Consider the following 13,018-nt stretch of genomic DNA (forward strand, 5'->3'; position numbering starts at 1 on the left):
GAAATGGTCGATCGACCCCAAATGGGGTCGCGACCCATAGGTTGAGAACCGCTGTTCTAAATGAATGAACTAAAACTGAGCAAAAACAGAAATATCACTATGCACAGTATCACTTCATAGTTATCCCAAATATCTTCTTGAAAAATAAGTTATTATTATTCAATCCAGATACCTGCAACTCCAGCCCACTTTCCGAATGCTACAACTCGGACTCCTCTGTGATCCACCATTTTCTCATAATCTATCAATCGAATATTCTAAAAACATAAAGCAGAGAGAGCACGTGTCATAGAAGCCTTACTGCAAGTTGCTTCTCATATTAGTCTCCATAACCCAGATAGGAACATTTAACAGAAGTGAATATGGTTTCGGTTTTTATACCTGGTTTGGGTGCCTCATAAATCCTATGCATATATATATCACTGGAATAAATGGGATTGAAGGAATTATCAAAGATTAAGCCAGCCTTAATATCTTTCATTTCAGAAATAATAGCTTAAGAGAAATGTGCCTTTATTTTCCCCACAATCTGAATACAGTTCAAAATATTATGCTTTTAAAAAATCATTAATATGAATTAAAAATCAGCTCTGTCCCCAGAGGGTATTTCTTACTATTAGTGACTATTTTATTTCAGTACAATCTTGATTTTTTTAATTTGCATTTGACTTATCATTCTCCACTTGAATTTCTTTAAATAATCTGAAACACAATTTCTCTCCAATCCTTTGCCTAACTCAGAGATGGCGAACCTTTTAGAGACCAAGTGCCCAAACTGCAACCCAAAACCCACTTATGCATCATCGGGTGCCGGATGGGTGTGGCCCATTGGCTGGGTGTGGCCCATTGGCTGGGCGTGGCTACAGTGGTAACGGCAGACTGAGTGGGACTAAAAAGTTCAATCAATCAATTCCAACTTTGCAAGAACTTTTTTCCCTGCGAGAAGTTGAAATTGACTGATTGAACTTTTTATTTACTTTTTTGCACATGGCAGCGGAGGCCTAAAGTGAAAAGGTTTTATAAAATCCAGCTGAAGGCCTAGGACTGGGGCGACGGCATGCGTGCCCACAGAGAGGGCTCTGAGTGCCGCCTCTGGCACCCGTGCCATAGGTTCGCCACCACTGGCCTAACTTAATAGTTAATAATTTACTGTGTGAATGAAGGAAAGTTCATGAAAGATATGGATGGGAACAGAAAGGAAATCCAATTAAAGATACACATCTTTTAATTATAATAAGAAATTAAATCAAGTGTTTGTTGCATGTCTACTGAAATATAAGCCACGTTGTCTGCTTAGATTAATATAGTCTAAAAATGCACAAGAGTAGATTGAGAGTGTGTGTGTTTTTCTCCTCCCTTTTGCCTTTAAAACTCCTAACACACATTGTAGATAATTGTCATAGTATGGCAAGCTAATTGCACGCTTGACAAGGATTCACACACTGCTTCTTTTGCATTTCATAATGGTTTTATCATAACAATAGTTCTCAGTAAGTGCAGTATTACCTTGCTTAGGATCTCATCCAGCAAGGACATATTTGCCCCTTGAGCTTTGATAGTATGAGAGAAGAATGCATAGTTCTTGTTGGGAATTAGCTTATCTTCTGGAGGCCTCTTCACACCCACAATAAGGCAAGCCTGGGAAATATCTTCTTGTATAATGCCTCCCGCTTTAATATAGTCCTGCCAATGGGTCATTAAAAGGTTACTGACACAGCCAAGATAAACCAAAGCTGGAAACAGATACGTTTTCTAGATGCTATTCTGAATAAGTATAATTTTTATATCTATACTGGTCAAGAGAAATGTGCAGCTCTTCCGATCTGATTTTGAAGAGGTGTTTTAGAACACAGGCAAGTCTGAATATAGGCAGTCCTCAAATTACAACCACAATTGGGACCAGAATTTCACTTGTCAAGTGAGTTGTACCCAATGTTATGACTTTTTCCACCATGGTTGTTAAGCAACTCACTGTGGTTGAGTGAATCGTGTAGTCATTAAGTGTGGGCACCGGTGTCTTTTTTTTTTTTGAGTGCCACTGTAAGGTTGAACGGCCACTAAATGAGTGGCTGTAAGTCAAGGACCACCTGTGCAGAGTCTGCCACTCATTAAAGCAGTCACATCTATTTCCAGGATCACAAAGCTACAGTAGAAGCCTTCCCATGGAGCCGTTCTATAGTCCTGTAGAAAAAAAAAAACTTTTGATTTTCAGTTAGGTCAGCCCAGAGCAGAACTGCAATATGATTACTTTCACATTAAAAGAGACTAGAAGCTTCTGAACAAAAGATTCCTCAATGTGAAATTCATCCTCTGCTGCTCTTGTTTATCTCTAATTCTTCTTATCATTTTTTCGGTACATTCCTTCTTCTGAGTTTTGCTTTTGATCTAAGTCCTGCTTGAGTTTACTGACATCTCAGGCATCTTTTTCCAAAGTCGCTGCTTCTTCAGTCTTTCTTTTCCTGAAAGCCTCCAGCTGCTTTACTCCTGAATAAGGGCATTTCAGCCCATCCATGCCAGGATTTCATTAGCTTTCCACAAAATCTCTACACATAGTATAGACAGCTTTTGCTTATTAATTTGCCCGTGCATTTAAAGTATTCCTTCTATTAAAATAGTACCCACAAATGCCACCACAGCCCAAGCATACCTGTTCATGGATGGCCCTGCGATTGGATGGTTGCACCAGAACTTTGTACCCCAAGTTGGTCAACATCTTGACATGGCGTGGTGCTAGAGGGGCTCTTCTTTCCCAGGCATTAACATCCTCCCTCCTGATGGCCAGGACAGACTTATGAAAATGCTGCCATCTTGAAAGATGTCTCTCAAACCCATCTCCCGTGTGCCTGAATGCTTGCAGCATGATTAAAAACCTTGCCACAGCAAAGATGCAGTAAGAAACAAATACAGCATAAAAATATTTTGAAGCAGCATTTTAATGGAACAAGAGAGAAAGAAAAATTGATTCCTTAGAAATCTGCTGTAAAATTTAGGCAGCTAATAAGCCATAATTGCACATTGCCATTATTATTACCATTACTGCTATTAGTATTACCATACTAATAGTCAAGCTCGTTCAGCCCTTTTCTATTGTTCAAATGGCTCCTCTTTACTAAACAAGATCATAACAGAACTTTGCAGGTAACATATCAAAAAAGGAGAAGTGACGTAAATATACATGTGTAATTCCAAAAAGCAAAGGTGCTCCAAGAAGAACTCAAAAAACAGATCCAAACCAATCAATCCTAGCCTTCCCCTAGAATTCACATTGTTCATGGTTCTGAATAAAAGTTCCTACCAACCACATTGATCAAAATTATAACAATCCACAATTCCAATTCTGTCCCCGTCCATCCATCCATCCATCCATCCATCCATCCATCCATCCATCCATCCATCCATCCATCTATCTATCTATCTATCTATCTATCTATCTATCTATCTATCTATCTATTTTATCATTTATGAAATTTATATGCCATCTCTTCACTGTAACAGTGACTCTGGTCATCTTACAGCATAATAAAAAGATAATACAAAACAATTACAATTAAGAAAAATGAAATAGATTTTAAAAAGCTACAGGATAGGTGACACAGAGGTGGGGGTCTTCTCTCTAACCCTTCAGCCACTCCCAGCCTTGAGTGCTCCTATCGGGGCTCCAAGCCAGCCTGCACAGCCAGATTTTAATTCTCTTCCAGAAGGACCACAATCCAATTTTTTTTGGGGGGGGGGCATGTGTGTGCTTTCAAATAAATTCTTTTTTTTTTTCATTCTGATGACCTCTTGGAGTAGTCTTTGCAGTTTTCTTGGTAGGATTTTTCCAACATAGTTTGCCATTGCCTACTTCATAGGGCTGAGAAAGAGTGACTGGCCCAAGGTCATGCAGCTGGTTTTTGTGCCAAAGCTGGGACCGGAACTCATAGTCTCCCCAAATGTCTAGTCTGGTGGCTTGACAACCACACCAAACTGGTGCAAATGGGTACAAACACCAAACAATGCAACTTTAAATTTCTCTTAAATATTTATATTAATATTTTACTCAATGAAATAATGTTTCAACATATATTTATAAGGAGGATAGCAGAAAGGATCTGACCTCATCTAACAATTTTTAAAGGATTAGGTAAAACAAAGTTCAAAGAGTTAGTTTACTGGAAAGATATACAAATTGGAACCCAGTGAAACTCCTCAGGGAAAATATTCCAAATTCCATCACAGAAAGCGTTCTCCACATGCGACAGGTGCATTGTTTGACATCAAAAGTCAAACTGGAGAAGATCAATATCTGTGTTCATAAGTAGGTTCACAAGAGAAAAAGTGGCATTTCTCATATTCAGGTCTACTCTAGATATCTGAGACCACTTTGGGCTTTAAAGCAATAAACAGAACCACTTCAGTTATGCTCAGGAAAACATAGGACAGATGTTTCTGAACTAGTATGATAAAATCAAGTTTCAGTTAATTTCCTAGCAGTAGTACTACTAGTAGCAACAAGCCTAAAAGAAAGTTAGGTTTCAAGAATTTATTTATTTATCAAATTTGGACATGCCTTCTCGCTCTTTACCAGAGAAACTCTCAAACTGCACACTGATTTATGCCAATGTGGAGTTGAGATAGTGGTTTTAGATGTATTTGGACTAACTTACAAACATTTTATAGTCTTGCTGTAAGATAGGCTTACCCAAACACAGGGATACATTTTTGAAGCACATGAAACTCTGTGAATTAGAAGGTAGCAAAGGCCTATTCTCTGCTACTCCAGGGGGAAAGATAAGACATAATCTATAGAACAATAGATCTCTGTTCAAGATTAGAAGTAACCTCCAATGGAACCAAAGAGAAAGAAGTTTTACTTCTTGCTGTTGGGAGTTTTCAACCACTGTACCCACAATTTCAACCACCCCTATACCTCCAAAGTTAGAGTGCCCTTGTAATTCAGTGATTTACATGGTCACTGCAATTTTGGAATGTATACAAGTACTAGCATTAAAACATATAAGTAATAAAAAAACCTTAGCCTTAAAAAATGTTCCACAAATAAATTTGTAATTGTGTACAGCCAATTTTAAACACTGTAGCAATGATATTCATACTGTTCTGCCAACAGCAATATTGTTTCACAGTTTAGTTGCCACTTCTAGAATCAATATACAGTTATATATTATAATTACCAAAATGAGTAACATGGGATAAGAAGGCACATATTCTTTTGAATTGTTAACTGACTTAAATATAGGAAAGTGAAAAAATGGACAGTTTTCATGCTTGAAAAATATGCAAGCTGGGATTCTGTAAGGAGAGCAGTGTGAGCTGTTCAAATTTACTAATGTTTTTTAAGTTGTTAATTATATTAAAAGCAAAAAGAGATTATAATAAGCTCTAATAGGACCAAACCCAATTATCAAACAGCAAACAAATTAAATGGAAACAAGGATGTCATTCACATTTTTTAAAAAATCTAAACTTCAAATACACATTAATAGGATCTAAGCAGATCAGAAGACGTATTTTTGAGTTTAAGAAAAATAACTGTCTAAAGTAGCCCCATGGCCAGATAAATTTAACAAATAAATAAATAAAATAAAAAGTATCAACCCAGTGCTGAAATGGAATCATTTGGGAACCAAGAATAAAAACGACAGCAACAGAATTTCCTTATGTGACTTTATGATGACTTCAAATTTAGAGCACTGCTTATCATTGTGACCACACCTGAAAAAAGGATATTCTAGAGAAGGGGTCCCCAGTACTGGTCCGCAGCATGCCAGCAACCGGTCCGCACAAACAAGCAAAGCCCTATCTGCAAGATGCAGGCAGTACACAAAACCACGCACCCTTCGGTCCGCGGAAAAACCTCTCTCCACAGAACTGGTCCCTGGCACCCAAAAGTTTGGGGACCTCTGTTCTAGAGCAGGGGTGTCAAATTGCTGGCCCACGGGCCGGATGCTTCACACAGAAGCCGCACCCACCCCAGCTCCGTCAAGGGGGGAAAATCGTGATACCTCATGACATGCCACGTGATGCGGCAAGTTTGACACCCCTGTTCTAGAGTATTGGTTGTCAAAGTGTGATGTGGGGAAACCGTGGGCCTCTACAAAGAAAGCCTACAGTTTTGGGGACTTTTTAGCTTGAAGCAAAACCAAAGAAGAAGAAACATGACAAGAATTTAATATATCATCATGGTATGAAAAACTTTCCCCCAGTGTTAGAACTCAGAATATCCAATAAAATTAAATATGGGAAATTCAGGATGGAATTTCTTTGGCGAGCTCTTTAAAATTCTGCAAAATATATAAATACACTTATGAATGAATTTGTTGATGTAAAAAGATGTGTTGATGGTCACCAATTAAGTTAGCCTTTAAAAGGCTCTAGAAAAAAATGTACAGGATCATCTCCCCATGAGAATTCATCTTAATAAGTTATTTACTTATTTTTCTTTGCTGCCACTCATGAAAGTGAACAAATGCTAGAAATACTCTGAATTTTTATAACCAACACAATAAAATCAAATCCAATAAATACTACAATTACAACTAGGCATCCAACATACCTATTTATTTTCTCTGAGATCAAAGGGAGCATATACTGACTAACAGTTGCTAAGAAATGGAAATGGAAATGACCGTCTCCTCTACATTTCTGAATTGTACTATTGGCCTGAACTTTACAGTATGGAAACAGAAAATCATTATCTGATACAGAAACAATCCCAGAAAAGTTGCAAAAGTAGTATTTAATAACATAGCCAAACTGTTAATCTAAGCAAGAACAAGAAAATAGAACTAATCTAAAAACCAATTCACATAGTAAAATGTTGGATGGGGATAGGATGGAATGATAACCTCAAAACTTTCCTCTTCTAAACAATGAATGCTGCTTCCTATGCAATTTTCTATGCAATTTCTTTGGCAGCATTTTCAGTGGTGGTTTTCCACTGCTTTCTTTCTGGCAGAGTTGAGGGAGAAGGTGTGGCCCAAAGTCACCCAACTAACTGGGTGCCTAAACAGGACCAGAAATCTCTCTCTTTGGTTTCTACCCTAGTGCTTGTATTCACTACACCAAACTGCCTCTCCAAAGGGACTGCTATGCTATATATGTTAAATATAAAGATCTAAATTGCCTTTGGAAGTGGCTAATCTCTAAAGCAATTGTCTAAAGCAAAATCTTCAAGTGCCCCAAGACCATTGAACATTCAGTACTCCAAGAATTTCTTTAACAGGGCTGATCTGGGAGTCCAGAACTTCTTAAACGTTCCATTTCGCTTTATGATCTGGTGGCTAAAGAAACTTTTGAGACCAACCGCTTTCTCTCACTCTCTTTCCTGCCTGTTTTTAGCTCTGTGCGCCTGAGGAATTTTCACGCCGAGAAAAAAACGAACATTTTTATTTTGCTCCTCTGATGCATCTCCAGAATGCTTCTCCCAGGCTTTGCACGAATAATAATCCCCAACGCGAGGGACCTTACATGTATTGAAACCATAATTCCCGAAATGCCGGTTGGGAATGTGCCCCAAACAATTTGGAAAAGGCAAGCGAACTCTATACCCAAAGCCACAGGTTCGGGGGGAATGGGAAAGAGAGAAAGGGGGGGGGGGTACGAAGCTCCCACTAAATGCCAGGAACAACAACAACAAGTTCATAGGAGATGCAGGTTGAGTGTAGAAATCGGAGGAGGAGGAGGAGGAGGAGGACTCGCTCCTACCTCCCTTTGCTAACCTGGCGCGCCGCTCCCACTGCCCATGCGCTCCCCGCGAGGCCTACTGCACGGGGGCTCCGCACGGAGGACGAGCAGGTTCTGCAAAAGCAGCAGCATATGCGCGCCGGGACATTAGGAGACTCCTAGGCCCGATTCGCCCAACCATCCTCCGGAGTGACAAGGCGCTGCTTTCTCCCGTCCAGCCTACACGGAACCGCTTACCTTAATGGTAGAGAGTAACGCCAGACCTGCCGCAGTTCCCGAAGAGGGCTCGACTTGCACCCCCGCGAGCAGGCGCCAGACCCTGCCAAGCGACGCTATTTACAGAACGGGGAGGCGCGGCGGGGGAGAGTAAAGGCGAAAGATGCCTCCCTCCCCGGTAGCCAATCCCGTGCCACTTCATGGGTACGAGCCTTCCCCTTCCGCCAGGCGCGGCCGCCCGGCAGAGCCCTCGCCTCCCCTTTGCCCGGCGCGCCTCGTTGGGTGGGTGCCCTGGGCATCCTTCGGGCAGTCGCGATGCTTCATCCAGAAGAGTTGCAAGTCCAGAATGGCGCCTTAAACTTTTCTGGGTTGTTGCGCCTGGCGAGGCGATCAGGTGTAAAAGAAGGAAGGAAGGATTCACATCTGCATTTTAATTTCAAAAATTGCTGATTTCTTCATCGCAGCAAACTAAGAGCACAGCGCTCAACTCATCACCCGACCTATAGGATTTAGTTTGCCTGACTCTGCTCTATACTCTTATTTCCTGTTAGAGGCCTTTGCCCCGCTGATGAGTGAAGGCCTTTCCATCCAGCCTTGAGATGGCAGAAAACTATCCTGGCATGAAGTCTGTAAATGTAGTTGGAAGGTGATTCTTTAACTACCAAAACTATCCACTATAATTTAATTATTATGCATACAATATTGCCAGTATAACTCAACCCACATTCAAAGATCTCTCAGCAATGAAATGGCCTTTGGTCAGAATGTCACCTAACTTCCCATAGTTATTGTAAAGATAATACAGATGAGGAAGAGATACAGATACAGCAGAGGGGAGAGTTGCTTGGGATATAAAAAATGTAAGTAAAATTGAATGCAAAATAAATAATAAACATCTACCCAGCTTACCAGGTTAGATAGAGCGTGGGTCCCCAACCCCCGCTGCCCACTCCTGGGCCGTGAGCCGTTCAGAACCGGTCTGCAGAAGCAGTGGGTGAACATGCACGAGCGCTCATCCCCACTTGCATGACCAGTGGGTGAGTGCGGGTACAGCCCCACCACTCCCGAAAATGGAGCTGCACGTGCTTGCTTGCCGGCCTCTTGTGCGGAACCACCCAGTCCACAAAACTGGAAAGATTGGGGAACTCCAAGATAGAGTGATCACTCCTAATCCCTTCCTTTAAAGATTGCGCCTTATGGGAGCCAAGAAGCCAGCCTCTGCCCTAAGGAACACTCTGCCCCCTTAAGTTCTGCAGGCCTCTACCATCCTAGCCTTCTGAAAAGCACCAAAGACCTAGTTTTTCCCTAAGGTGTGAGATAAAGCTAGAAAGTGGGAGATGGTGAGTTCAAGTCCTGCTGTAGCCATGAAAGACAGCTGGGTGACTGGGCTGGTCCCTCACTCTCAGCCCAACCTACCTCACAGGGTTGTTGTGGGGAAAATAGGAGGAAGGTGTTTTGGACATGTTCACCATCTTGAGCTATTTGTAAAAATAATAAAGGTGGAATACAAGTAAATAAAATGAGATGAGATGACTACATTTCGGAAGCTTGACTTGGCAACACTCTTTTATTCTTATCTGTTTGGATTTGTGGCTTTAATATGGTTTTAATGTATCAATTTTGGATTGGGAGCCAACCAGGGTTTGTTATACGATAGACAGCTATTTAAATGTCTTACATAAATAAATTAGGCCAGCTAATAAAATGAAAGAATATTGAAGCTATTGTAAATAATCTACCACATCTGAGAAGCTTCAGATTCAAACCCTGAAGAAGATAACAGGAAGAAACCTTATCCACACTATTTTAGTCTTCTGGAAGGCCATCAAGATGTGGCTCTTCATCCAGGCCCTGGGACAGAGTGATTGGGCCTATGAAAGGTTGTTGGGGCACCTTAGGAAGATGCTTGCACTGGTGTTTAGTTTTAGTTTTTGCTTTTATAGTTTGTATGGTTTCTTATTTTTTCCATGAGCTGCTCAGAATTGTACTCTTTATATGGGCAGCCATACAAATCTTTTAAATAAATAAATACAATTGTAAGAGGGATTTTCCCATGTAACCTTCATCTGTGTAGCCATCCTGTCTCCTCCTCCTCTTCCTCCTCCTCCTCCCCTCATTAAAATCCAAATTCTACATTGGTCAAACTCCTCCTTGCATCTGAAAAAGTGGCCTTCAGATCACAAAAGCTTATAACTTATAAAATATATTAATTGGAAAATTGGCCACCAGATTCCTTCTGATTTTGGGATACCGTAAACTAACATGGCTCTCCTACTACAATAGCTGAAGATATAATTAACTGAAGTACCTGTGAAAACTGCCTGTGTGATTTGTAAAACTATTCTGCCAAACAAATATGTTTAAGAGCATGAAAGTGCAAAACCCAAGTTTCATGGTTTCAAAAGAATCCTAGGAATAGAAAAAATAGAATCCATTTGTAAATCAGCTTTCCATTTGTAAGACAGAATGATGTATAAAAATCATTGTCTGAGAACATTTTAACCTTTCAATGACAAAACACATTATTCATGGAGCATTAGAATTGTTTAAGTGCTGTAGTTAAGAAGGATGAATAAAATATATTTAATGCATTTCTATTGAATATAAAAGAAAAATTCCACATTACAGCTAGTATAGAAATATGATATACTGTTCTATAGTAAAAGTTTAATCTTATTGAAGTTCCTGTCAAGAAACTTATTTCTTGGTTCTTTCTAAACAACAGTAAGGATGGTGCTTATAAGACTGACTTATTTTAAGGTCACATAAATCTCTGTTCTCTGTTTGAGATTCTAAAGGAGACACGGAAGTGACCTAGAGACCATGAACGCTTTAAGGCAGTGGTGGCGAACCTATGGCACGGGTGCCAGAGGCGGCACTCAGCCTTCTCTGTGGGCACAGGCGCCGTTGCCCGAGTCCTAGGCCTTCAGCTGGGTTTTATAAAACCTTTTCGCTTTAGGCCTCCGCCGCCATGTGCAAAAAAAAAAAAAAGGTTCAGTCAGTCAATTTCAAATTCTTGCGGGGAAAAAAAGATCTTGCAAAGTTGGAATTGATTGAACTTTTTAGTCCCATCCAGTCTGCCGTTACCACTGCAGCCACGCCCACCCAATGGGCCACACCCACCCAATGGGCCCCACCCACCCGGCACTTGACGATGCATAAGTGGGTTTTGGGTTGCAGTTTGGGCACTCAGTCTCTAAAAGGTTTGCCATCACTGCCTTAAGGAATCACCAAAAAGCTGTCCACAGGGAGGGACAAAAAAGTAATGATGGGGACTGCAATTTTGTGACCGAAGCATCATTTTTTTGGATGTGTTAAAACCCCTTAAGACAAGTTTCAACCACCCATTCCTAATTGCCTTCTTTAATTCTTTTAGCACCACTATTTTGTAGATGCCCCTGTTCCCAAACAACTCTGGCTTGAAGTCCTCCATCTTTTTTTCTGTTTTCTGTCACAATTGAATCAGTAAAATATGGTGCAGTGGTTAGAATGCATTATTGCAGGCTACTTCTGCTGACTGCCGCCTGCCAGCAGTTCGGCAGTTTGAGTCTCACCTGCTTAAGATTGACTCAGCCTTCCATCCTTCCAAGGTCGATAAAATGAGGACCCAGGTTGTTGGGGGCAATATGCAGACTCTGTAAAATGCTTAGAGCTGTAAAGCATTGTGAAGTTGTATATAAGTCTTAAGTGCTATTGCTATTATCTGGAGAGAGAAAAGTGGGTTGCAAAAAGTCTTATTCATCCAAATCTCTTCTCTCCTTCTGATTTCCACCACTTGTTTTGTGTCAAATGTCTTCTTTTTCAAGGACTTGGAAGAAGGTAATTGCTTATCATCTGAATTTTGTTGCTATGGAAGTATTCATTATCTTAAATAGGCAAGACATACAGGGAAGCCTTGATTTCATTGTATATAATATGAGCTTTTTAATCTTGCCATTTCCATTAGATTACTGATGCAGTGCTATAATTTGCAGTAAATTTTCACCCACTGACTAGCTATGCTAAGCACTTGAAATAACTTCTTAGAAAGAAAGAGAATCTAGTGCTCCAAGTAAAGAAATATATCTTTGTGACAAATAATTATAGCAACACAGAATCAGACTATTGCAGCTCCAAGAAAAAGTACAGTTTTTGTAGCATATTAAAAAAAAATAAGGACATAATTTGTTTTTAGCCCTAAAGTAACCCTTGGCTAAAAGCAACTTATGTAATTTGCTAAAAAAAAACAAAACCAAAATGATCTGAGAGACACAACTGAACTGAGTCACTGAAGCATAGTAAGTTTTTTCCCTTTTTTTCTTTTTCTCACAGTCTCCTAAGTGCAATAAACAGTTTGAAACAATATGTGTGGGAAAAGGAGAGGCTGCCGGTAGCTCCCTGCCCGGAGCCTGCATAAAAGGTAATCAGCAGGTTTATCTGGACAATCTACTGCAGAAATGCATAGCCTAAAGGAGACTGAGAACCACACCTGTCCTTGAAGTGACATGTTGGGGCAAACTCCAAAAGATGGAAGGAACCAGGAGAAAATAAATGGTTTGGCATGATACAATTTTATTACTTCCCATATGTTATGCATTAGTAGCAATTTGTGCATGAGCTCTGGAGTTGAATTCAAGGATTTTAGAGAGCCCCATGTCTCTTTAAGGTCTCAGGTTATCAACCCCAATCTACTGGCTAGATCTAGATTGCTCGATTTCTTCCAGGAGATTAGGAAGGGGTTTTTTTTGCCTACAAACAGTAACAAAAAATGGATTTTTGCCTTTTTTTAAAAATGGCTATTTCATTGTCATAATCAGGGCTTTTTTTGTCATAGAACGCCCAGAACAGAGTTCCGACACTTTTTTTGGATGGAACCTTGTAGGGTAGGCAAGGCGGGGTTGTATGATGTGTGTGAGTTCCGGCACCTTTTTTTTTTTTTTTTACAAAAAAAGCACTCAGATATAAGGTTGTAGTTATATATCCAACATGTTCTAGCAGTCTTCTCTTACCTGGTGCTCATCCAAATGTATTGCATTTCAGTGTCCATCATGCACAAACATAAGTAGATTAAGGGACGACCGACTCTTGTTATCTGTGACTTTATATAATAGACCTGGGTAATTGGTAAGTCTGGTTCTGA

At 40.2% G+C, this 13,018-nt stretch overlaps 1 protein-coding gene across 1 annotated transcript in view; it reads right to left on the minus strand.

Moving 5' to 3' along the window:
* Positions 1-7,975, minus strand: part of AASS (aminoadipate-semialdehyde synthase) — a 46,503-nt gene extending 38,528 nt beyond the window's left edge. The window contains exons 1-4 of the mRNA XM_015822862.1: positions 7,921-7,975; positions 2,648-2,870; positions 1,507-1,683; positions 173-257 (exon numbers count right to left, since the gene is read on the minus strand). Of these exons, the coding sequence (XP_015678348.1) occupies positions 173-257; positions 1,507-1,683; positions 2,648-2,860 (475 nt within the window). The 5' untranslated portion in view covers positions 2,861-2,870; positions 7,921-7,975. The remainder of the gene's footprint in view (positions 1-172; positions 258-1,506; positions 1,684-2,647; positions 2,871-7,920) is intronic.
* Between the last annotated feature and the right edge of the window lie 5,043 nt (positions 7,976-13,018).

Source organism: Protobothrops mucrosquamatus, unplaced genomic scaffold (assembly GCF_001527695.2).
Source record: "Protobothrops mucrosquamatus isolate PMUCROS unplaced genomic scaffold, P.Mucros_1.0 scaffold1705, whole genome shotgun sequence".
NCBI lineage: Eukaryota > Metazoa > Chordata > Lepidosauria > Squamata > Viperidae > Protobothrops > Protobothrops mucrosquamatus.